At 44.2% G+C, this 26,594-nt stretch overlaps 1 protein-coding gene across 1 annotated transcript in view; it reads right to left on the reverse strand.

The window, feature by feature from the left end:
• Positions 1 to 963: 963 nt before the first annotated feature.
• Positions 964 to 26,594, reverse strand: part of CIITA (class II major histocompatibility complex transactivator) — an 85,318-nt gene continuing 59,687 nt past the window's right edge. The window contains exons 16-21 of the mRNA XM_030213347.1: positions 19,746 to 19,829; positions 9,771 to 9,854; positions 7,687 to 7,770; positions 5,180 to 5,263; positions 3,053 to 3,163; positions 964 to 1,602 (exon numbers count right to left, since the gene is read on the reverse strand). Coding sequence (XP_030069207.1) covers positions 3,091 to 3,163; positions 5,180 to 5,263; positions 7,687 to 7,770; positions 9,771 to 9,854; positions 19,746 to 19,829 — 409 coding nt within the window. The 3' untranslated portion in view covers positions 964 to 1,602; positions 3,053 to 3,090. The remainder of the gene's footprint in view (positions 1,603 to 3,052; positions 3,164 to 5,179; positions 5,264 to 7,686; positions 7,771 to 9,770; positions 9,855 to 19,745; positions 19,830 to 26,594) is intronic.

Consider the following 26,594-nt stretch of genomic DNA (forward strand, 5'->3'; position numbering starts at 1 on the left):
GTACCTGGATTGTAAGTCACCTTGAGGGCAGCTCTGGAAAGGTGACTAACTCAAACCAAATCCAAACAGCAGTCTACTAAAAGGCTGGGGAGAGGATAGGGTACCCATATAACTCTGTGCGGAAAGATACAGGATGAGTTGGCCCTGGTTTTACTCTCAGTTTGCATATTAACTTTTATTTCCAGTTGCAATGGTATGGAGCTACATGGACACCCCAGCAGGGCAGACACAGGAATACAAATTAATTAGCAGACAGACTGCAGTAGACCTTCTAGCTTTTACCCCCTCCTACTTCATAGTTATGGTAAATGAGAAGAATATTGTACTGTATTTTTCAAATGCGAGACCATGATCAACAATTGGGAGAATGTTTCTGTTTAGGCAACTCAAACCAGGATCTTTGCAGCTCTGTACACAGAAAAAAATTGTCAGTTCATTTCAGTTTGTTTCACATTTTTTTTTATAAATAAAAATGTGTTAATGCATATTAGACAATGTTAATGCATCTGTATCAACTTTAGATGCTTTAAATTGGTTTTACACACTAAGGACTAGATTCTACATATGGCTTCTGAAAAATGGGTGCCGACAATACTGCCGCCTAGGTGTATTCTGTAAAACGCGCCCAGATTTAGGTATGGTTTATAGAATACGCCTAGCAGCCATGCCTGTGCCTAACTCTTGGTGCATCCCATTTATGCCAAATAAACCTTGGTGTAAATACAGGTGCCTCACTTAACCGTGCACATAGATTTTCGGAATGCCCGTGGTCCACCCATTCCACACCCCTCTTTCGGCAGCGCACATTATACCAGAATACGCCTAGCAAGTCGTGCGCAGAAATGATAATTAATGCCAATTAGTATCAATAATTGCTTGTTAAGTGGCAATTATCGGCGCTGACTGGCTTGTTAAGTAATTAAATTGCACGCGGAAAACCAGAATATGACCGGATTTGCGCACGCAATTTCAGTCGCGCTATATAGAATCCTGGGGTGCATATTTTTAAGGCATGCTAACAAAATGAATACATGCAAATCCCTAATCTCCATTCTTGCTGCTAGAAACATCTGCAGCTTTCTCAAGATGCAATATGGTAGCAATTTTAGAAGTGGTCCGTACACAGAAAATGTTTCTACAAAAACATTTCACAATGGAAACTGTCCAAATAAACAACAATGACATGATTTCAAGTATAACACACCATAAGGCCTACCCTGTCTCAATACAGCATGTCATGAAAAGCAAAGCCATACGATATGATGATGATTAACCTTATTGTTATCATGTGTTTTACTGTTCCTCAACCCAAATCAGCAGAGACAGTGTTAGTGCAAAATAATATTAAACCCGTACTATACAGTGTAATTCCTTTAGTGCAAGCAGCCTTTCCTTCTGTTCTGTGCAGAGTTGGTTAGGAAGTGCGGAGAACTGTCCTGAGCCTTCAGAGAGTGGCGCTCCCGTGCCATATCTCGTTGCCAGTGTCACAAAGAAAATTGGCCACTTAAAAGTAGTAATTTCTCTATCTTCCTTTCTTAATAAAAGAAAGCCAGCAGCAAATGAAATTGAAGGACGAAAAGGTTCCATGTCTCTTTCTTCCTTCTGAAACAGTGACAAAAACAGTCTCCTGAGAATCTTTCATTATTAGCTAAAACTTGCAAACAGGACTTGATTTCTTTACAATTTTGCAACTTTCTAGCCTCAGTCTCCAGCTAGTAAGGTGCTGAACTGGATGGTGTCTTGTTGTCCTGTCTGCTTTAGATTTTGCGGGCAAAGGGCAGAGGTTATATTGACTGTGGTGGGAGGTGGGCCAACTAAGCACTAGTAATTGGAGCATTTGAGGGGGCACCGCTCTCCAGGCCTTTCCCCCAGGGACGGCCCAAGACAATCTGCTGCCTGAAGTGAGGAATAAGCTGCCACCCCAGCTCCTCCTCTGCCGCCCCCTGCCACGATCTGACATCTCCCCCCTTTCTTCCCCAACTCCCTTCCCCGAATTTACCTTTTCTTTTCTTGTTTTTCAAAAGTCTGAGGCGGCTGCAGCGATTCCCATAGGCTGCCCTGCCGCCGGTCCCGGCCCCTTCCTCTACTGCGGCCCGTCTCTGAGGAAACAGGAAGTTATGTCAGCGAGGCGGGCTGCAGTGGAGAGAAGGGGCTGGGACTGGCAGCCAGGTAGCCTATGGAAATTGCTGCTCCCACTGTCGCCACCGCCTTTTAAAAAACAAGAAAAGAAAAAGGTAAGTTCAGGGAAGGGGGCTGGGGAAGAAAGGGCGGGGAGTGATGCTGCCTCAGAAGAGTGCCACCTGAGGCCCCCCCGCCTCAGGTGGCCTAATGGTAGGACCAACACTGCCTTTCCCCAAACTAGCATCTATGTTAAGTAAACGGAAGATGAAAGGAAAGAAATCAGTGGGTTTGTTTTCTACATCCCAGATCCTACCCATCCACCAGAGATCCTGGTGCCTCTCTGCAAAAGAGGTATCATATATCAAAAGTTTCAGGGCCTCTTTTAATAAATCGTGCAGCAAATGAGAGAAGGCCCATTCAATTCCATATGGGATTCCTCTCATTTGCTGCGCTGGGAATCGCTAGCACGGTTTAGTAAAAGCGGCCCTTAGAGAATAAGTAGGTCTTTAAACCTGTTTTAAATGCTGGTAGGGACATCTCAAAACATAATTGTTTAGGTAATGAGTACCAAAGGGTCAGGGCTGATACACTGAATATACCAATGACATCCCACCTAGCAGAATAATTAGAAATACTAGCTCTGCAAATGCTTTGATGATCCTGTCCGTAATTCATAAAAGTAACAGTATATTCCAGGCCAGCAGATGTTTTCAAACCTGATAAAAGATCCATAAATTCTTTCTGCACCTGTCCTGTGCCCTGATACTTAGGTTAAGTGGAGAACTGGCACTGTATCATACACAAACAGCCCTGTTTTCATAGACTCGGAATTAAGACCCTTTGGGGAGCAGGTTCCAAAGCATCTTGTGCAGTGAAACACTCTGAATTAGAAATGAAATAGTTATAAACATGAAACACTTTAAATATTTACCTTCACTATTTTCCGAGAACAACCTCTCCTAAGAGAATCTAAAACTTGATTCTAGAATCCTTTTGTTGAAGGTGCTCTAGAACCCCATGGGGAATTGCAGGATTCCACATCCTGAAAAAAAACCCAAAACAAGAATTAGCAAAATAGAAAAGAAAAGGGAAGTAGTTCCTTCATTATTTTACTACTCCCATTAATGTTTTTGCTCGTTAAAGGTTACACAGGGCATATGAAATAAAGAGAGTCGAGGGCTCAGAGGAAACACAAGAAAATCTTTCTTTATTAACAGAGAGAGAAGTAGATACCCTGAATAATCTAGCAGTTGTTGTGGTGGAAAGCAGTACTGGGTAATCAGAATTCGAATAAACCCTTCTGCCGACCTTGTGTGGAAGCTGCATAAGAAAACTCTTGAAGGTTGAGAGTAGGCCATTTGGAATCCATTATGACTTCCACCAGATCAAACAGCAGATCCATCATGGGGACTGCACCCCAAAACAGGTGGGGGTTACCAGGGTAGATCAGTGATGTACTTTCAGGGATTATAGAACAAACAATTTAGGGAGCCAGCTCATCCTGTTATGTTACTTCCTCCTCCACCCCCCCCCCCCCCATTTTAATTTCAGGGACAGCAGAACGTCCCAATAAATTCCTTCTAGTCCTAAAAACTCTGCACCATTGGAACTAGCATTTCTTGGTCGCATTTATTAAATAAAAATGTAATTAACAAATGGTCTGTTTGAAGTGGCAGCCAAGTTTCTTGACACCTTTGGCTCGCAGTAGAGTGTTAATTGCTTGATTCCTTTTGGTATTCTGGAATCTGCATATGTAAATTATGGGGGGAAAAGAGGAGGGGAGGGGAGGGGGAGGGCTTATTGTGGATTAGGCTAGATTGTTATATGTAGAGGCTTGGATTTGCAATCCTGTTTCATTATTGTTTGTAATAGCCACATCATGTCTGATGGTCTGTTAGAGTTGCTAGTATACTGCTAATAATAATAAAAAGGATTTAAACAGAAAATGGTCTGTTTATGGAATGGGAAGAACAATAATACTCATCCTATCCACCAATCACTCTTTTTAAATAAAAATCAAATCCAGCATATTTCTCCGCCTTCTATAGGTACACTCACAATTTGCTGAATTCCTAAATCTATCATGAACTGCAAAAATTCCTTCTCAGCCCAATTGGAATTATCTCAAGAAATATTAACCCCACCTCCCCAGCACTATCAAAGTATCATAAGTAGTTTGTAGTAGGGTTGTATTGAATATTCATATTTGATTTGATTTGGCCCTGAATAGTGCCCCAAAGACATTATTCGTATTCGGCCAAATAGTGATTTAAATTTGAATACAAATAATCCGGGACTCTACTGTGCTAAATCCTACTGAAATAAACATGTGGGGTCCAATATTCAGACCACAGGAGTTAGCCTGGCTAACTCCTGTGGTTGGCACTGAGCCCGCCTATTCAATGCCAGGCCATTTCCAGCGACTAGCACTGAATATTCAGTTTATTTTTGGCTGGTTCAAACTTAACCGGCCAAGTTGATATTCAGTGCTAGCTGGTTAAGTTGGATCTGAACAAAGATATTCCAGATATTGACGTGGCCATACATGGCTGCCAAACATTTGCTGAAAATTGGTGGATAGCCGGTTATATCGCTCAGTGTAACTGGCTGTCTGCTAACCACGAATTTTCAGCAAGTAATGGTCGGACATGTTATGAGTTATGGTTATGGGGCATTTAACTGGCCAGGATCCAACTGACTAGTTGTTGTTGTTACATTTGTACCCCGCACTTTCCCACTCATGGCAGGCTCAATGCGGCTTACATGGGGCAATGGAGGGTTAAGTGATTTGCCCAGAGTCACAAGGAGCTGCCTGTGCCTGAAGTGGGAATTGAACTCAGTTCCTCAGTTCCCCAGGACCAAAGTCCACCACCCTAACCACTAGGCCAGTTGTCCTTCTAAGACTGAGTTGAGGTGTACTGCAATAAAATATTTTGTCAAGCAAATATTTTTTATTTCAACAAATCTCCCTTCATTTCTATATTAAAAGAAGCATGGAGATGGCCACTTTCTATTTTACGGTATGATATGCTTGAAATCTAAAATGAAAATGACTTACAATACACTCGTAATTTGCGGACATTTCTTTAAGCTGTCAGTGATCTTTTGGGCTCCATGGTCAGTTATTCTGTTGTACTGCAGCCTGAAGAAAAATACGTTGTATCTGTTAGTTTTGCGCATATAACTTGCAACCTTTACCGATTATTATTTTGGCATTACATGTTGCTAAAAAGTACTTATAGCTTAATATTTAAAATGATATAAATAGGCAGGAGAGGCTTCTGGAAGTTTAAGTCGCCTATCTGGGGCTAACTGAGCATATTCAGTGGCACTTAACCAGGTAGTGTCACTGAATATACCCTGTTAGGACTAGATCAAGCATAAAAAAATTGGCATCGAAATAAAATTCGCATAAGCGTATTCTATAAAGTACACCTTAATTTAGGCGTAATTTATAGAATAGGCTTAAATTTCCACACAGTTTATAGAAAACACCGAGCGCTGGTCCACATGACTAAATTTAGTCATGGCCAATTATGCCAAATAAAACCTGGTGTAATTCCCGATGCCTAAATTATGCACGCAGTGGGTGTACTCTATAACAACGCACATAGATTTTAGAAACATCCATGACCCTCCCATTCCATGCCCACACCCACTTTTCAACTGTGCGACTTAGAATTTACGCACACCACGTTACAAATACACTTAGCAAGTAGTACATGTAAATTCTAATTAATGCTGATAATTGCTTGTTAACATCCAATTATCAGCGTTCATTAGCTTGTTAACCAATTAGGTTATGCGCACTATTATAGAATATGCTTTGATTTCCACATGAAAATCGAAGGTGTGATATATAGAATCCTGGGATTAGCGCCTAAGATGAAACCAGATAGTTTGTGGGTGTTCCGGAGGCGGAGTCAGCACTTATCCAGTTATGTGCCGATATTCAGCACTTAACCGGATACGTTAACTGGATTTCAGGGCTCTGTTCTTTCCTGGTTTTCTTCTTATCTCTCCCAACGTATCTTTAGTGTATACTCTAGTGGATCCTCCTCTACTTCTATCCCACTGTCAGTTGGTGTACCTCAGGGATATGTCCTGGGACCTCTTCTTTTCTCCATCTATACTTCTTCCCTTGGTACTCTGATCTCATCCCATGGTTTTCAGTATCATCTTTACGCTGATGACTCCCAGATCTACCTCTCCACACCAGAAATCTCAGCTGAAATCCAGGCCAAAGTATCAGCCTGCCTGTCTGACATTGCTGCCTGGATGTCTCAGCGCCACCTGAAACTAAACATGACCAAGACTAGGCTTCTCATCTTTCCCCCTAAACCAGCCTCTCCTCCTCCCCCATTCTCTATTTCGGTGGATAACACTCTCATCCTTCCTGTCTCATCAGCTCGTAACCTTGGGGTCATCTTCGACTCCTCTCTCTCCTTCTCTGCACATATTCAACAGCTGCTAAAACCTCTATAATATCAGCAAAATTCGCCCTTTCCTTGCTGAGCACACTACCAGAACCCTCATTCACACTCTTATCACCTCCCGCTTAGACTACTGCAACTTGCTTCTCACAGGTCTCCCACTTAGCCATCTCTCTCCTCTTCAATCTGTTCAAAATTCTGCTGCACGACTAATATTCCGCCATGCTCATATTAGCCCTCTCCTCAATTCACTTCACTGGCTTCCTATCCGTTTCCGCATACAGTTCAAACTCCTGACCTATAAGTGCATTCACTCTGCAGCTCCTCAGTACCTCTCCACTCTCATCTCTCCCTACATTCCTCCCCGGGAATTCCGTTCACTGGGTAAATCTCTCTTATCTGCACCCTTCTCCTCCACTGCTAACTCCAGAAGCCGTTCCTTTTATCTTGCTGCACCATATGCCTGGAATAGACTTCCTGAGCCGGGACGTCAAGCTCCATATCTGGCCGTCTTCAAATCTAGGCTAAAAGCCCACTTTTTTGATGCTGCTTTTAACTCCTAACCCTTATTCACTTGTTCAGAACCCTTATTTTATCATCCTCACTTTAATATTCCCTTATCTCTTGTTTGTCCTGTTTGTCTGTCCTAATTAGATTGTAAGCTCTGTCAAGCAGGGACTTTCTCTTCATGTTCAAGTGTACAGCGCTGCGTACGTCTAGTAGCGCTTTAGAAATGATAAGTAGTAGTAGTAGAATGGTGACTATATGGTGCCTGAAGTTTTTGCAATGGGGCTGCAAGACAGATGCCTCTTAGATCCTGAAATATGGGGTCAACCCAGTGAGAAAATGGGAAATAAAAACAACATGGTCAACATGCCAACGTGACAACATAAATCATGTGACCATGTGACTAATGGTTAACACAAAAACTGAGCTGGCAATTTTATAAGCAGATCGTCAAAGACTACTACACTTCCCATGGGCGTCTTTCATTTGGGATGACTGCTCATCATCACTTCTGGATGGTCAGTGCTGGAATGCAATTGTTAACATTTGATACTGAAGAAAATCCAGATTGCTGTATCTTCAAAACACAGACCAAAAAAAGAACCATGTGTTAGATTATACTCACGCCAGTTCCTTTAATGATGTCATAACAGGAAGTATTTCTGCAATGTCTTCTGCTCCACTATCACATATATAATTATTGTATAAACTGCAGGAATGAAAAGAGAAACACCTATGTAGCCAGAATATATTTCATTGCTATTAGGATTTGAACTTTCCTCCCCTAATAACAGGCACATTTCCTAGCCCTCTGTGTGACAAACCATGAAGTTACGCACATATAGGACAGAATTCTGTAAATGGCGCCCAAACCTGGGCACTGAAAAAATTCAGTGCTAAGCACTATTCTATAAAGGGCACACATTATAAAGAATAACATTTAGTGCAGATACCGTGCCTAACTTTTGGGTGCTGGATTAACACCTGCTGAAACCCGGTGTAAATGCCAGCACCCAAGTTAGGCGTGGTTAGGTATTATTTTATAATTCCATGCACAACTTTTCAGAATGCCCCCAACAGCGCCCCATTTTCAGATACGCTCAATAAAAGTAAGATGCCGTACCAGCAAGCAGCCCGATGTGTGTGTAAATTTTAATGAGTTCTGATTAATATTAATAATTGGTTGTTAGCACCCAATTGTTGGTGGTTCAGAGCTCATTATCCAATTTCCGCATGTATGTTGGAAATGTGTCCAAAGTTGAGCATGTAACTTTGGGCACCTTATATAAATCTGGGGGATAATGTCACTAAGTTCTGAGCTATCATAATTCTTTATATGTGAGGCTTTTGACATAATGATATTAAAGGGACAGACAATTTCTTTGAGCTCACAATCTTTTATCTAGAGGGGATCCCAGGCTCAGTCAAGTTTCATGGCCACCAAGAGACACAGCCGGGCAGGGGACAGGACCACCCCCCCCCCCCACCTGTGCCACTGCCGCGCTGCTCCCTCACACTTGGGCCGCTGCCCTCACCTGCCCCCTTACCTTCCTGTGTCTGACTAATCCTCCCTCGGTCTGTTGTATCCTGCTCCTGTGTGCCGGGACCCAGATGATTGCATTAATGCGATAACCCGGGTCACAGGAGCAAGAGAGAGACAGACCCGGAAGCAGGCAGGCAGGAAGAAGCTTGCTGGCACCGGGCCCCACTTTGGTGGCTGGGTCCAGGGAATTTTGCCCACCATCTCTTGGCAGCCCTGATCATTCTAATCTAGGGCCAAAGGCATACTGACATTGTGAGAAACAGATTCATAAAACCTTCCAAGCAAAATCATCTAAAATCATCACTACTCCCACCAGTAAATTGTATCACTTCTCTGTCTACTGAACATATCAACATAAATAGTGCTGAATACAGTGTGTGGCTGTCCCTCATTCAACATAATTTCCTGAAATCAGGTAGGCACTAAGAGGCAGATGCAGCAACCAAACGTAAAAAAATCTAAATCGTTAAAGTCCCTAACGATTTTAAAATAACGAAAAATGCACCAAAAAAAAAAGTCACACATGCTGAGATCGGTATTGAAACGTACAATGTACCAAAGAATCACAATACACATCGTTAATCGGCCCCCAAATCATGCGCAGAGCAGCCAAGCGTTATGTTAGCTGCTCTGCGCATGCCACAAACAGTCAAAACACAGTCAAATCACAAGCACATGGCTCCCAAATCAAATCAAAACAAAAATAAAAAAAAAAGGGTCGGGAGGGGGCAAGGGCGCTCATCAGGAGCGTCCTGTACGGACGGCCTTGCCCCCCCCCCCCCGCTGCTCGCCACTTTCCGCCGCTCCCCCCACCCCGAAAAAGCAAAATTCGAGCAGCCCCTGCCCCCCTCCCTTCCTCACTACTCTCTCACCTCAGCTCCGCCTCCCGACATCCTCCGTCCTGTGCCCCGCCCCCTTTTGGGGTCGTCGCCGCCATTCCCCTCTTCCATCGGGCCCCCCTCCCTCTTACCGGGCCCGTGCAGCGCCTCTCTCCTCTGTCCGAAGGCGCTGCACGGGCAAGAAGAAAGCTGATGGCTGCCTTCGCCCAGCTTCGATGGCGCGTCTTTCTCCTGCTGGGCCCGCCCCTGTCTGACGTCAGTAACCTACGTAGGTTACTCTACTCTAAAACAGTACCATAAAGGATTAGGGCACGAAAGGAAACTCACCACAGGATCTGTAAGGAAGACAAGGAAGGAAGCCCTTTCATCAACTTCTTTGCACCTTCATCAGTTATATTGTTCTGGGCTAGGCTGTTGCAGAAATAAAACTTAGGTTAGAACATAAGCAACTTTAATCTCTGAAAGGCAGAACCAGGTTGTGCAAAAGAAAAACACATCAACTTCTGTGATTCCATCCAAAAATGGCTGATCTATTTTTATTCTGCCTTCAACTGAGGTGGATTACAACATAACATTCAAAATAACAGTTAAACATAAAACATTAAAAGAACAACAAAAACATATACAATTAAATAAGAATACAATTAAAAAAATACTCCTAATCTTTGCTGATAGCATTTAGAGCACCATATTCTGTTGCTTTTGTTTTGTTGACAAATCTGTGGGCTTGGCATCACATCTATGACCCTAGGAAGTCACATAGGGTTCTTGATTCATTGGTTGGCTATCGCTGATTTATACATAAAACAGAATAAAACCTTGGGAAGGCAGAACAAGCAGCTCCGTGTGGTACAGATATGGAACAGAAAATATATCTCAGCCTTAGTCAGTGAAGGACTATTTTCAAATCCATTTACACAGGTAACAGCAATCTCTGCATGCAAACTGTCTGGTAAGGTTTGTCTCTTTGTGAAAATATCAAACTTTGTAATAGGGTAGACACCATAGAGGGCGTGGATAGCATGCAGAGGGATCTGGCGAAGCTTGAAGAATGGTCCAAACAGTTGGCAACTCAGATTTAATGCTAAGAAAATGCAGGGTCATACAGTTAGGGAAAGATATAGTACAGGGGGTGAAGTGTATGAAAGAAGAGCAAGACTTGGGGGTGATTGTGACTGATGATCTCAAGGTGGCCAAACAGGTAGAAAAGGTGACAGAGAAGGTGGAGAAAAGGTGGCTGAGAGGAGATATGATAGAGGTCTATATAATAATGAGTGGAGTTGAACGGGTAGATGTGAAGTGTCTATTTACGCTTTCCAAAAATACTAGGACTAGGGGGCATGTGATGAAGCTACAATGTAGTAAATTTAAAACGAATCGGAGAAAATGTTTCTTCACTCAATGTGTAATTAAACTCTGAAAATAGTTGCTAGAGAATATGGTAAAGGCGGTTAACTTAGCAGAGTTTTAAAAAGGTTTGGACGGCTTCCTAAAGGAAAAGTCCATAGACCATTATTAAATGGACTTGGGGAAAATCCACTATTTCTGGGATAAGCAGTATAGAATGTTTTGTACTTTTTTGGGATCTTGCCAGGTATTTGTGACCTGGATTGGCCACTGTTGGAAACAGGATGCTGGGTTTGATGGACATTTGGTCTTTCCCAGTATGGCAATACTTATGTACTTATGTACTCAAAGCCAGAAGGATGTTCAGGTGCAATGGGAGAGGAATGGCCAGCAGGAAAAAAAGAGGTGATAGTGCCCTTATATGAGTCTGCTGAGGCCCCACTTAGAATAATGTGTACAATTCTGGAGACCGCACCTAAGAAAAGATATAAACAGGATGGGAGTCGGTCCAGAGGGCGGCTACTAAACTGGCCAGTGGTCTCTGTCATTAAGTGTATGGGGACAGACTTAAGGCTCTCAATATATTTGCTTTGGAAGGAAGGTGGGAGAGAGGGAATATGATACAGACTTTTAAATACCTCTGTGGCATTAATGTGCAGGTCAGCCTCTTTCAAATGAAGGAAAACTCTGGAATGAGAGGGCATTAAAAAAGCATGGGACAAGAATGTAATGGGGGGCGTGTCAAGATGGCGCCGTGAGCGGTAACGTTTGAGGTGTTCTCCGCTCTACAGTTGCTAAAACTTGTTTTTTCCAGTTGCCTCATTACAATATGCCGCATACAAAACGAAAGGGAACGATTCGGAAGAATCCCCTACCTTCTGGAACGTCCACGCCAGTAACTGTGGGCCTGGAGCGCTTCTTCCCCGCTCTTTCCCGACGTGGTGATGTGGAGTCCATAGCGGGAGAAACCGGTGAAGCGGTTTCCCCGCTGGAAATTGAAACATCTCTCTCCCCGCCAAGCTCTATGACGCCTCCTTGCCCTGCAGCTGCTGCGATTCGAACGGGGCTCCCTGTGGAACCCAGAAGGGGCGATCCCGAGGAGCCCAGAGGGGAGCTCGAATCTGGAGAAAACATTGCAGTTGCCGGAGAGATGGAGGTGAGCCTGGGGAAGATTTGGCTAAAGCTGGTAGAAATGGACAAAATATTGAAACAATCTTCTGAAGAGGTAAAGATATTGAATGTTAACATACAGGAGGTGAAGAACTCCCATGAGTTGGTGAAACAAGATCTGTCTTTGAAAATTGAGGCCTTGCAGGGAGAATCAAAACAAACTGAAGAATTTAAAATTGCTGTGATAAAGGATAATATGGATTTAAGAAGGAAGATAGAGCAAGTGGAGAACTATAATAGGAGATTAAATCTTCGAATACTGAATTTTCCTAGATTGATGGGAGTGTCCCCGAATGACATGTTTTGCAGGTTTTTAAAAGAAAATTTGAAATTTCCCCAAGAAGTGTTTCCGCCGTTAAATAAAATTTATTATATACCATCTACAATGAAAAAAATAGACTCAGAGAAGTCAATAGACCTGCAAAACGTTACAGATATTTTGGAACAATCAATTGAAGATGTAACAGAAAGAGGGACACTAATTGTTTCATTTGTATTTCAGCAGGACTTAAATGCAATAATGCGTTTATATTTTAAATCTACTGACCGTTTGTTTGCTGGTCAAAAAATTTGGCTTTACCCGGACGTGACTAAGTCTACTCAAGAAAGACGAAAAATATTTCTTTCTATGAGACCAAAAGTTTTGGAATTGGGGGCTTCATTCCTCCTGGCTTACCCTTGTAAATGTATTATTAGACTAAATCAGACAAAATATGTCTATTATTTGCCTAACCAACTTCAGACCTTCCTAGACAGCAAGAAATCTGTAGAGTAATAAAGAAGCAAGGAATGACGGAACCATAATTAAAATTATAATGATTTATGTATATATTATGTATAACTTCACTATATTCCTACCCCCCCTTTTCTTCCATATTGAGGTCTAAGGAAGTCATGTTATATAAAGAGAATATTTCCTTGATTTCCTGATTTAAAAGCTTATTGTTTAATGGCTGTATTATACTTTGCAGTATTGATAATATCTTTATAAGTATTAAAAACTTAATAAAAAATTATATACAAAAAAAAAAAAAAAAAGCATGGGACAGGCACCTGGGATCTCTTAGGGAAAGGAGGAGATAGTGGTTATTATGGATGGGCAGACTGGATGGGCCACTTGGCTCTTATCTGCCGTCATGTTTCTAAGTCTCTAACTGGCTGCCTGAAAACTTTCCTCCCTCAGAAGGGTGGAAGTGTGCCTGGTGTCCCACAGCCCGTGTGCTTTTAGCTGTGGTACGGCACCGTGGCACGCATTTCCTGGGACATGTTCAGGTTGCTTTTATTTGATATCACTAACTGCCCATACCATCATAGCAGTTTACAATGTCAAAAAATGAATTAGGAACATAGGAAAGGAACTACATTCATGAATAGGACAGGACAATCAGTGGTAAAAAGAGAGCCGGGGGTGGAGGGAGAGCAGGGAGAGGAATAGGTTAGGGAGGGAGATTTCTAGTAGGCTATACACAAAATAGTACCAAAACTAACTGGCATGGTTGCTGTACTATGCAATTGGCCCATATATTATTCATTCAAAAATATGTCTTCAATTCTTTTCCAAAATTCCATATGAGAGGAAATATGCCATGGGTTAGGAGAGAGTGTATTCCAGAGCAAGGGTCCAAAAACTGAGAACATCAAATTGTGGAAGGTTTGTAAAGGTGCCAGCCTTAGGAAAGGAACCACCAGGAGCTGCTGGTCTGAAGAGCGGAGTGTCCGTGTTGGGGAGTAGGGGATCAAGTATTGTGCCAATATAACGGGATGATGAGTCTAGAGCATCTTATGGCTCATCGATAAAACCTTATAATGGATACATGCACCAATGGGGAGCCAGCGCTCTTGTCTTAAAGGGGGAGGGTGACATGGTAGAATTTTGTCTCGCCAATGATCAATTCTACTGCTACGTTTTGTATAAGTTGGAGACGTCTCAATTCCCTCTGAGTCAGGCCTGTAAACAATGAGTTATAATAGTCCACATTACTGAGGACGAAGGCACAGGTAAGGATGCGTAGCGCAGGGGATCCAGGATTGGTCGGAGAGCGAATCTGATGAAGATGGCAAAAACACCTGGAGATTAAAGGTGAGATGTGAGGAGTAAAAACAGGGCAGAGTCTAGTGTAACTCCTAGGACTGTCTAGTATAGGGAAGGACATATTGAATAACCAGATGTGAATGTGAGTAGAGAGAAAAGAGTAAGCAGGCTGGGACAATAGCATTGCCTGTGTCTTTGCAAGATTAACTTGCTTCTTGTTCCTCAGGATCCACTGCAAAACAATCTCCGATCTATCAGTAGAGTATAAAGTGGCAGAGGGTCGGCAGGATCAAATGGGACCAGAACTTGTATGTCATCCGCGTAAATGAAGGGGACAAAACCAACATACTCAATAACTAACATACTCACATGCTCCTTGTGACTCTGGGCAAGTCACTTAACCCTCCATTGCCCCATGTAAGCTGCATTGAGCCTGCCATGAGTGGGAAAGCGCAGGGTACAAATGTAACCAAATAAACAGATGCCAAGGGAGTCATAAATAGGGAATGCACAGAGGGTGAAATGTTTTGTTTCATTCGGGCTATTCTTAATGTGTGGATCTTTTCTGGTCTGTTTCATATATTCATTTTAATTAAAAAAATTGTTAACAGATGTTAGAATTTTTTTAATGTGCATTAATTGACTTAACAAGTGTTACCCTATTCACAGCTTAATGCACATTCCATTTATTTATTTATTTATTGCATTTGTACCTCACATTTTCCCACCTATTTGCAGGCTCAATGTGGCTTACAAGCACCTGTTATGGCATTGCCATTCCAGGAGATAGATACAATTGGTGTTACAGAAAGATTCTGGATGAAGAAAAAAGGCCTAAGCAAAGTTACAGAAAGATAAATATCGGAATAGGGTGAAGTGGTGAAGTTTTATAATTAGCTATGGATTCTCATTGTAGGCCTTGTTGAAGAAATAGGTTTTCAAAGATTTATGAAAGTTAGTTATGTCATTGATCGTTTTCAAGTCAGTTGGTAGTGCATTCCATAGCTGCGTACTCATGTAGGAGAAGCTGGTCGCGTGTGATAGCTTGTATTTTAGTCTTTTGCAGTTGGGGAAGTGCAGATTAAAGAATCTGCGGGCTGATCTTTTAGCATTTCTGGGAGGCGGGTCCACGAGGTCAAGCATGTAGCTCGGGGCTTCTCCGTGGATGATTTTATGAACAATCGTGCAGATCTTGAATGCGATACGCTCTTTGAGTAGGAGCCAATGGAGTCTTTCTCGTAGAGGTTTCGCACTTTCATATTTTGTTTTGCCGAATATGAGTCTGGCTGCGGTATTCTGGGCTGTTTGAAGTTTCTTGATAGTCTGTTCTTTGCAGCCAGCGTACAGTGCGTTGCAGTAGTCCAGGTGACTTAGAACCATTGACTGTACCAAGGTACAGAAGATGGATCTTGGAAAGATCTATATATGGATTCTATATATGGCGCCAAAATCTGCGAGATGTGCATGCAAATTAATTGATTAATGAGCCCTTAACTATCAATAATTTGATGCTAACAACCAATTATTGATGTTAATTGGCACTCATTAAAATTTGCACATGCATCTATCTGGCTGCGCATTGTTCTATAAGGCATGGCACCTAACTCTAATAGCATGTAACTCAAAAGGACATTGACATATGGATGCTGATAACCTTTTGATCTACCATTAAGATAATATAGTGGAGATCTACGAGAGAAATTAGTGTTCAAGGAAGAATCATGGACTTAGGAATATGAAGTTATGATAACCGCAAGGAAGATTGGAGAGGTTATCTCTTTGCTACATTGGAGAATCTTGAAGTTTTGAGCGTTTGAGAATTTAACCTGCAGGATAATACTATCTGAGAATCTTTTTTCAGTTTGTTTATTGGAAAGCTTGAAACTTAAAGGACTGATATAATAACCTACAAGTGAAGTGATCATTGGAGGATTCTTCTTTGTAATGTTGTGAATTGTGGGTTTCATGTACTTACCTTGAACACAGATTATGCGTATGAGTGAAAGTGGAGTATGAGTCAGAATGAATGAGGTATGTGAATAGAGATACAGGAACAATAGAGCAAAAGGTATATTGAAATGTATACTGAAAGGTTAATAAATTGATTATTGTATAAAATTTAATTGCAGTCATGTAATTGATAATTAACACTGAATATGCATGAGATCTATTTGCATGCACTGCCTCCATCATAGGCAAATAGATCTCACGCATATTTATTGTGGAAATCCTGAAAATCCAACCTGGCGAGGGCCGAGGTTAGACACCCCTGCCCTGGTTTCTCCTCATATTGAACACCCTCTGCTCCGGACCACACCCCTGGTGATACAAATGCCTCATCCCGGTGCTGGTCAGCAGGGGTCATGCAGTAATGCTAGCCATCTTCCCTGCTTTCTCAGGAAGAAGCAGAGGTCTTCACAGTGCACTTAGTCTGCACTGACTCCAACAGGACAAGGGCCTGAACTCAGGCTTCCTGCCCTGGAAACAGTATCTGAAAAACTAAGCAGTCCTCCCCCTTGGTTTTCGTTTTTAGCACTGTGCTTGCAATTGATTCCAACAGTACTATCACCACGGCAACCAGGCAGCTAATGGCGACTAATGTTACTGCAGCAATGCAGCACCATATATGGAAGTTACAGTGACATCACCACAGGGATTTCATGTCAGCACTACTATCAATAGGGCAGATCCCTTCACAGCAGCATTACTACTACTACTACTACATTATAAGCTATGCGAGAGGACTGTATTAAAAAAAAAAAATAGCTTAGATCCCTTCTCCAAAATTACAGCTTCAAGGGGTAGAGGATTAGAAGGCTCATTTCTTTATTGGGATTTATTAACCGCCTTTAGGAAGAGGTTCACCCAAGCCAATGTACAGTAGGTAGTTTTTAACATCAAAAACTTACAATTTTGTTGACAGCATAACAATAGTAAAATGCAGTGGTGTACCAAGGGGGGGGGGGGGGCAGTGGGGGCGGTCCGCCCCGGGTGCAAGCCGCTGGGGGGTGCCGCGGCGTGCGCCTGTTGCCCTGTTTCAGTACGATTTCGCAATTCGCATGTGTTCACTGCTCCTTCTGAGTCTGTCCTGGAACAGGTTACTTACTATTCCGGGGCAGACTCAGAGGGAGCAGTGAACACATGAGAATTGCGAAATCGGACTGAAACAGGGCAACAGGCGCGCGCCGTGGCACCCCCCCCCCCAGCGGCATGCACCCCGGGGGGGGGGGGTGTCATTTCGCCGGGGGGGGGGGAAGAGGTGTCATTTGGGGGGGGGGGGGTCGCGCTGCACCCGGGGGTGGTGTGCATCGGCGATCCGCCCCGGGTGTCAGCTAGGGTTGGAACGCCACTGGTAAAATGTACAAGTATAAAGATAAATATAATGAAAGAGGAAAACCTGAAAACAGCAAATTGAAACCTAATAATAAGACTACCATGAAACAGAATCAAAAATATACACACTTAGAGCAATACTCTTAACAAAACATCCACAGGGAGTCCTGCTTTAGTTGTGTTCTTGACCCTGCTTCTGGTGACAGAAGAAATCCACTTCAGTCACCTCCCAGAGCTGCTACCTCACTACGTCCTGCAGTAGGTCAGAAGCAGGATTCTGCCAAGACGCTGACATTTAGGATTTTGTATGCTTGGCTTTGCTTTTAAAATGATGCAGTGCTTTGCATACCTAACTGCTAGGCTCATATAACATCCCCCCCCATAAAAAGGAAATGTTAACCATTGTAGCAGCCTACTGCTTTTGATATTTCTCTTTGCTGTCCTTAATTTCTTCTTTTCCAGCAATGCACTATGGAGTCACTTCTATAACTGGGTGCCACCATTAAGGATTCTTGAGGCTGTGTGGTAAGAGCCTAATTTACACTGGAACCGAGGCACCTAGGTTTTGTTATAGAATACTAGTGTAACCCAGTATTGGTGCGCTCTAAAGCTGGCAGAAGTGCGGGTACCTAAATGCGACAGGGCCAAGCATAAGTAGGAACCACCCAGGGCTGTGGTGAGGCAATGACCACATAGGTAGGGTTACCATATTTGGTCCCCCCAAAAAGAGGACACATGCCCCGCCCCCACCACAGCCCGCCCCGCCCCTTTCACTCCCTCACTCTGCCCCCTTTCACACCCTCGTTCTGCCCTGTCACACCCTCGCTCCGCCCCGTCACATATTTCCCCCCCCCATCACACACCCCCCCGTCACCCCCCCTCCACTCCCTTCCTTGTCACCCCCCTTCCCTTACCTTACTCTATTGCCCTGGTGGTCTAGTGACCTCTTTGGGGCAGGAAAGAGCCCCCTCTTTGCTGTCTGGAGTGCTGCCCTGCATCCTGTTGCGGATCTCGGCGCCGATTCAAAATGGCCGCCAAGAGTTGAAGTCTCGCAAGGTCGCTTCAACTCTCGGTGGCCATTTTGAATCAGCGCCGAGATCAGCAACAGGATGCAGGGCAGCGCTCCGGGCAGGAAAGAGGGGGCTCTTTCCTGCCCCGAAGGCGGAAGAGGTCACTAGACCACCAGGGCAGTAGAGTAAGTAAGGGGAGGGCCGAGAGGCTAGCATAGGACGGCCCGCCCGCCAGCCTGCCCGTTTGTCCAGAAATCCGGAGAAACGGGCAGATTGGCAAAACCCGCCCAGCTGCCCGGACATGTCCTCAAAAAGAGGACATGTCCGGGTAAATCTCGACATATGGTAACCCTACACATAGGGTAACAAGGGAGACAGGGATGCCTGACACTGTTCCCTTTAAGCTGAGTGGCAGTCCTCCAACTGAATTGCTGACAGTGGGGGGCAGTGCTTCAATATTTCAATCACTTGGGGCAGGCAGGTTCCCTGGAGTCCTGCAGAGATTGCCCGTCTCTCACTATTGAGAATGCGATAGTGAAATAGCGCCCTCTACTGGCAGGACTGTAGGAGGAGGACTCCCGCTCAGCTTCAAGGGAACAGTTGCGCCCAGACCTTTGGGTTCCCTTGCTTGACGCAGTGAATGAGGTAGGAGCGCTTGGAGACATGCTGCACAGGGCGCGATTCCAGCTTGGGATGCTGCTGGGAGTCCTGCCTATGTCCCAACCATGCTCTGTCTCCTGTCTATGCTTTCTTGGAAATACGTGTAACAGAGGTAGCTAGCAATTACACGGGCATGTGTGCACATACACGCATTAACCAGTGGCATAGCTACGTGAGACGACGGGGGCCTGCGCCCCCTCAAATTTCCTCTGGGCCCCTAGTTTTGCTGGCGGGAGTCCCCAACCCCCACCAGCTGAAGCCTTTTCCAGCGTCAGTCTCCGGCGCCGCTGCATTGCCTGCCCTGATCTTTCTTCCTCCTCATGTCCTGCATGCTCCTTTTAGTGAAATTGCAGTTTCACTAAAAGGAGCGTACAGGACATGAGGGGGAAGAGAGAGAGCAGGGCAGGCAACGTGGTGCCGCCGCCGGAGACCATCGATGGAGAAGGCTTCAGCTGGCAGGGGTTGGGAACCCCCACCAGTCAAGGTATTTGCAGACCAAAATTGCCCCCCCCCCCCACCTTGGGCTCTGGCCCCCTCCCATCGCAAGGTCTGGCTACGCCCCTGCGCATAACTGCTAGTATTCTAGACATTTACCCATGCAGTGGGTGCGGAAATGTTAGCGCCTAGTTGTTAGATGCCTTCCTTATTATTTTTCTGTCATGTCATGATTTTAAAGACATTGGGAGCATGGATATTAAGAAAGATCATCTTCATAGAACCAAAGGACTTCTTGTTAAATTTGATACTCACTTCAGCATTTTCAGCAATGTTAGTTTTGGAAACACGTCTGACAGCTTTTCCACTCCTCTGTTTCCAATGTTGTTTTCATCCAGGCTGCCAGATTTAATGAAACAGGAAGCAAGGTTGTTTTTCTTTCATTTTTAGATGGCTCAATATGAGAAAGCAATTTAGTCACAAAGTACATAAGTAATGCCACACTGGGAAAAGACCAAGGGTCCATCGAGCCCAGCATCCTGTCCACGACAGCGGCCAATCCAGGCCAAGGGCACCTGGCAAGCTTCCCAAACGTACAAACATTCTATACATGTTATTCCTGGAATTGTGGATTTTTCCCAAGTCCATTTAGTAGTGGTTTATGGACTTGTCCTTTAGGAAACCGTCTAACCCCTTTTTAAACTCTGTCAAGCTAACTGCCTTCACCACGTTCTCTGGCAAAGAATTCCAGAGTTTAATTATGCGTTGCGTGAAGAAACATTTTCTCCGATTTGTTTTAAATTTACTACACTGTAGTTTCATCGCATGCCCCCTAGTCCTAGTATTTTTGGAAAGCGTGAACAGACACTTCACATCCAGCTGTTCCACTCCACTCATTATTTTATATACCTCTATCATGTCTCCCCTCAGCCGTCTCAAAGGCATAAGACAACACAGAGATCACAAAAGGTCAGACGAACCTGGAGAATTTCCTTTCCATAAATACTGGGGCTTTACTGTACTGTTAGCTAGACCAGTTTGGATTACAATAAATCTACACTAGAACCTGGCAACTCCATTCCTCGAGGACCTCAAACTGGCCTGGTTTTCAAAACATTCACATTGAATATGCAAGATATGCATTTGCATGCGATGCTTCCATTGTATGTCAAGGCAGAGTACATATTGATTGTGTGGATATCCCGAAAACCTGCCTGGCTTGCAGCACTCAGGGACTGGAATTGCCTATCCCTGGAGCTCAGCCTGGAGAGGACAGCTCGAAACAAATCTCCATGTTTACTTGATCTGGCACTTTTTGAGACAGCCTGGAAATTAGTAATCTGAGATTTGTACCAACATATTTACAAACCAGGAATAGACTAAGGGGCCCTTTTACTAAGCCACGTAGACAACCACATGCACCCAACGCATATCAATTTGGAGTTACCACGAGACCCAGGCGGTAATTTCATTTCTTACGCGTGTCCGCAACGGAAAATAATTTTTATTTTTCTGCGCGCAGCGGTAACTGTGCGGCAATCATCATTCTACGCACATATATGATTACCGCATGGTTACCGTGTGAGACCTTACCGCTAAGTCAATTGCTGGCGATAAGGTCTCAGACCCAAAATGGATGCGCATCAATTTTTATTCTGCCGCACGACCATTTTCGGCAAAAATAAAAAAGGCCTTTTTTACAGGCACGCTGAAAAATGGATCTGCGCGCACCAAAAACACGCGCCTATACTAGCGCTGCCCATTTTTTTTGGCGCACGTTAGTAAAGGGACCCCTAAATCTGGGAACATGAGACAAAATCTATATCAAACTGTGGAAGTCTGTATAATTTGACCCTGGTTAAAGTTGGCTCTGATATTTAAATAAATTTGAGTCAAATGTTCATAAATTTGTACCTGGATTTGAATGAGGTTAGAGGAGGAGTCATGCTTTATTACCCATAAATTTTCAGTGTCTGACAAAACTTTTTCGTCTGGTTGTACATGTCAATATTTAGTTACCAGCACTTTCTCAAACTACTGCCTACTGAAATTGTCTCTCATCCCCAGCCACCAGACGTAAATGAAGGGGCTGTGACAGTAATGGGGATTTCCGGATATTGCTGATCAGAGAAGAGGATAATACAGTGGTGGAAATAAGTATTTGATCCCTTGCTGATTTTGTAAGTTTGCCCACTGACAAAGACATGAGCAGCCCATAATTGAAGGGTAGGTTATTGGTAACAGTGAGAGATAGCACATCACAAATTAAATCCGGAAAATCACATTGTGGAAAGTATATGAATTTATTTGCATTCTGCAGAGGGAAATAAGTATTTAATCCCTCTGGCAAACAAGACCTAATACTTGGTGGCAAAACCCTTGTTGGCAAGCACAGCGGTCAGACGTCTTCTGTAGTTGATGATGAGGTTTGCACACATGTCAGGAGGAATTTTGGTCCACTCCTCTTTGCAGATCATCTCTAAATCATTAAGAGTTCTGGGCTGTCGCTTGGCAACTCGCAGCTTCAGCTCCCTCCATAAGTTTTCAATGGGATTAAGGTCTGGTGACTGGCTAGGCCACTCCATGACCCTAATGTGCTTCTTCCTGAGCCACTCCTTTGTTGCCTTGGCTGTATGTTTTGGGTCATTGTCGTGCTGGAAGACCCAGCCACGACCCATTTTTAAGGCCCTTGCGGAGGGAAGGAGGTTGTCACTCAGAATTGTACGGTACATGGCCCCATCCATTCTCCCATTGATGCGGTGAAGTAGTCCTGTGCCCTTAGCAGAGAAACACCCCCAAAACATAACATTTCCACCTCCATGCTTGACAGTGGGGACGGTGTTCTTTGGGTCATAGGCAGCATTTCTCTTCCTCCAAACACGGCGAGTTGAGTTCATGCCAAAGAGCTCAATTTTTGTCTCATCTGACCACAGCACCTTCTCCCAATCACTCTCGGCATCATCCAGGTGTTCACTGGCAAACTTCAGACGGGCCGTCACATGTGCCTTCCGGAGCAGGGGGACCTTGCGGGCACTGCAGGATTGCAATCCGTTATGTCGTAATGTGTTACCAATGGTTTTCGTGGTGACAGTGGTCCCAGCTGCCTTGAGATCATTGACAAGTTCCCCCCTTGTAGTTGTAGGCTGATTTCTAACCTTCCTCATGATCAAGGATACCCCACGAGGTGAGATTTTGCGTGGAGCCCCAGATCTTTGTCGATTGACAGTCATTTTGTACTTCTTCCATTTTCTTACTATGGCACCAACAGTTGTCTCCTTCTCGCCCAGCGTCTTACTGATGGTTTTGTAGCCCATTCCAGCCTTGTGCAGGTGTATGATCTTGTCCCTGACATCCTTAGACAGCTCCTTGCTCTTGGCCATTTTGTAGAGGTTAGAGTCTGACTGATTCACTGAGTCTGTGGACAGGTGTCTTTCATACAGGTGACCATTGCCGACAGCTGTCTGTCATGCAGGTAACGAGTTGATTTGGAGCATCTACCTGGTCTGTAGGGGCCAGATCTCTTACTGGTTGGTGGGGGATCAAATACTTATTTCCCTCTGCAGAATGCAAATAAATTCATATACTTTCCACAATGTGATTTTCCGGATTTAATTTGTGATGTGCTATCTCTCACTGTTACCAATAACCTACCCTTCAATTATGGGCTGCTCATGTCTTTGTCAGTGGGCAAACTTACAAAATCAGCAAGGGATCAAATACTTATTTCCACCACTGTAGGTATTCTAGGGTAGTTTCTGGACAAGAAAGTGGGGGTAGACAGATGTGGTGGATGCTGGGACGAGGATAGTGGAGATAGAGGTACAGAGAAAAGGGAACAGTAAAACCTGGACAAGAAAATTAGTGAAGGGGACGCTGGGCAGAGAGTGGATGAGGGAGGATCGAGGAGAGACAGCATGGAAATACTGCTGCTGTACGGTTAGGGAAGGAGAGGAGGGATGCGGTGGGGCCGAAAGAAAAGGGGTAGGGGTGGATATAATGGTGCTGGAGAGAAGGTGTGTGTGAGGAGAAAGGAGTTAAGGTATTGGGAGGGGGGAGAGGTGAACCCTGTCATTCGTCTGTATATGTGTTGGGGCTAATCCAAGAAGACAGGAGGAGCCTCCACAGAAAGTCAAAGCAAAACAGCAAAAGTAGAGGCTGACAAATGCGCAAACCAATAGGGAGATGATATAAAAAAAACCCAGTTTATTCAGAATATTCATATCAAGGACCCGACACGGTCCGTGTTTCGGCGCCAAAGCACCTGCCTCAGGGGTCACAATCAACTTTCTCTGAGAAGAAGCTGATAGGCTTGAATAATTCCTTTATATATGCAAGTTAATCCACAGAGAGAACAAAGGAACAGCCAACCGATCAGCAAACACCATTATTCAAGCCTATCAGCTTCTTCTCAGAGAAAGTTGATTGTGACCCCTGAGGCAGGTGCTTTGGCGCCGAAACACGGACCGTGTCGGGTCCTTGATATGAATATTCTGAATAAACTGGTTTTTGATATCATCTCCCTATTGGTTTGCGCATTTGTCAGCCTCTACTTTTGCTGTTTTGCTGTGTGTTGGGGCTGCCATTATTTTGCCAACATCCTCATGTACATAGCATCATTTAAATATATATCACATACATGTAAACACTGATTTCAGAAAACATGGCGATGTATACAACACGCAGATTTCAAGGGGCTGTAGTTTGGGCCAGACTAAAATTTACAGGGTTAATATTTAAAATGATTTAAGCAGGCAAGAAAGGCTCCTGCCTAGTGAAATTATACTGGCTGCTCCTAGAGCAGGAATTCAATGGCACTTAAACAGACAGGACTGCTAAATATCTGCTCTGACCGTTGTGGCACTATCTGGTTAATGGAGGGGAAAAGAGTAGTGTAACCAGCAAGTCTCTTCCGTGAAAAAAACAGCAGAAGGCAATTGACGGAGAAAATAAAACTTTTATTCTTCAAAAGATCCAACACAGCACAGTTTTTCGGCAAGAAAGCCCACATCAGGGGTCTGTCTTAAAGAATCACTAAGGAATATAGCAATGCGACAAGTAAAATAAGATATATCTTATGTCACTTGTCGCGTTGCTATTTTTCCGAGTCCTGCACAGACTCCGCTTTCTAAATGGAATTGCATCTTTTTAAAGACAAGTTCTCCAGTGATTACTACTGGCTATATTTCTTAGTGATTCTTTAGGGCACACCCCTGATGTAGACTTTCTTGCCGAAACACAGTGCTGTGTCGGGTCTTTTGAAGAATAAAAGTTTTATTTTCTCCATCAATTGTCCTGCTATTTTTTCACGGAACAGCCTTGCTGGTTACACTACTTTTTTTCCCTGCGCTTCTGTCGCAGTGCATTATGGTCCTCCACTTTTGCGGTGTTCCACCACTATCTGGTTAGCGCCAGAGCAGAGTCGGTAGTTACCCAGCAGTACCAGGATATATATCTGGTTAACTTAAGACAGCAAAAAGGGTGTCCTAAGAGAACCAGGAAGCTGTCTAGGTAATGCTATTGAATATTGGCAATACCCGGGTAACTCCTGGTGGCCATCCCAGACCTGGATATTCAGTGTTGGTATCCAGATAGGGGCTGGCACTGAATATCTAGTTTAATTCTGCTGCTCGCAGCCAGTGTTTAAAAACCCTTTAGTGTCCAATGTTCCCATCAGTCTGTTGCTATATGGCTTATTATGGGAACATTGGACACTAAAGGGTTAAAGAAATGCTGAATCCTCCTACTGGCTGTATACCGCCCTCTATATGTGTAATTAATTCCTCATTTTAAAAAGGGAATATTTATTTATTTTATTTTATTCCAGGTACTTGATATATTACCCTTATGGCTCATAGAACTCTTTCTGATACCCCCCCAACCCCCCAATATTTAAAACCATTTAACCAGCCAGGAATGGCTCCTGGCTGGTTAAACAGCACTTAACTGGCTAGCCGGCAATATTCAGTACATCGTCGGCTAAGTTTGACCACCAAAATAGCAGGAATATCTTTGGCTGGTTTAAACTTAACTGGCCAGCACTGAATATCAGCTTGGCCGGTTAAATTTAAACTGGCCAAATACACCTGGATATTCAATGCTGGTCACCGGAAATGATCCTGCATTGAATATCCGGGCTGACTGCCGACCGCGGGAGTTAGCTGGGCTCCCTCCCGCAGTTTGAATATCAAGCTCAAACTCTCTATATCTGTGTGTGTGAACACGTACATCTGTGTTTGTATCTGCATCATGTCTACATGTGTGTGTATTTATTTATCTGTGTTATTTTTTGTTTTGTATGGGTATGCGAGGGCTGGTATGTCTCTGTGTGTTTGTATGTATGGGTTTGTGTTTGTCATTGCATGTGTGTTTGTGAATGTGTGTGCACATGCTCCCCCATCTGTGTTTGTATCTGCATTGGGTGTGTGTCTCAGTGTGAGTATGTATTTAGTGCGCTATTAAGTCGATTAATTTTTTTTAAATTTTAACTAGGATTAAATGTTTTAATCCTGATTAACATTTTTAACTCCCCTCTGTAGTTCAGCATTGCTTTCTCTTATCATATTTCACCTTGGCATAACATAGCAGAGGGAAGACATCTGCATCAGGTGCAAGTAGCATGTGGGGAAATCGCTGCAAGAGACCCTATGAAGAGTCAGATAAATGTTAAGGGGGGAGGGGGAAGAGATGCTGGACCTTTGTGCTGGAGGGGGGGGGGGGGGGGTGTCAGCAGCAGCAGGATAGGAGACAAATGGGTGTCTGTGTGTCAGAGGTGACAGGTTTAGTAGCAGAAGGGGACACACTTGGGTGTATGTAACAGGGGCGTATCTGGACTCTGGCAGTAGGGGGAGCCAGGGCCAGAGGGAGGGGGCACATTTAGCCCCCCCCCCCCCCCGGCACCACCGATCCCCCCCCCCCCGCCATTGCCAGAGCCCCCCCTGCCACCAACGACTCCCCCCCCCGCCATTGCCAGAGCCTCCCCCTGCCACCAACGACTCTCTCCACCTCCTCTCCCGCCGCCAACCCTCCCCCGCTGACGCTGTTTACCTTTGCTGGCGGGGACCCCAACCCCCGCCAGCCGAGGTCCGCTTCCGCCTACTTTTAAAAATAATTCTTCAGCTGGCGGGGGACCCCAAACCCCGCCAGCCGCCGAGGTCTTCAAAGTTC

The sequence above is a fragment of the Microcaecilia unicolor genome, chromosome 8 (assembly GCF_901765095.1).
Source record: "Microcaecilia unicolor chromosome 8, aMicUni1.1, whole genome shotgun sequence".
Lineage (NCBI taxonomy): Eukaryota > Metazoa > Chordata > Amphibia > Gymnophiona > Siphonopidae > Microcaecilia > Microcaecilia unicolor.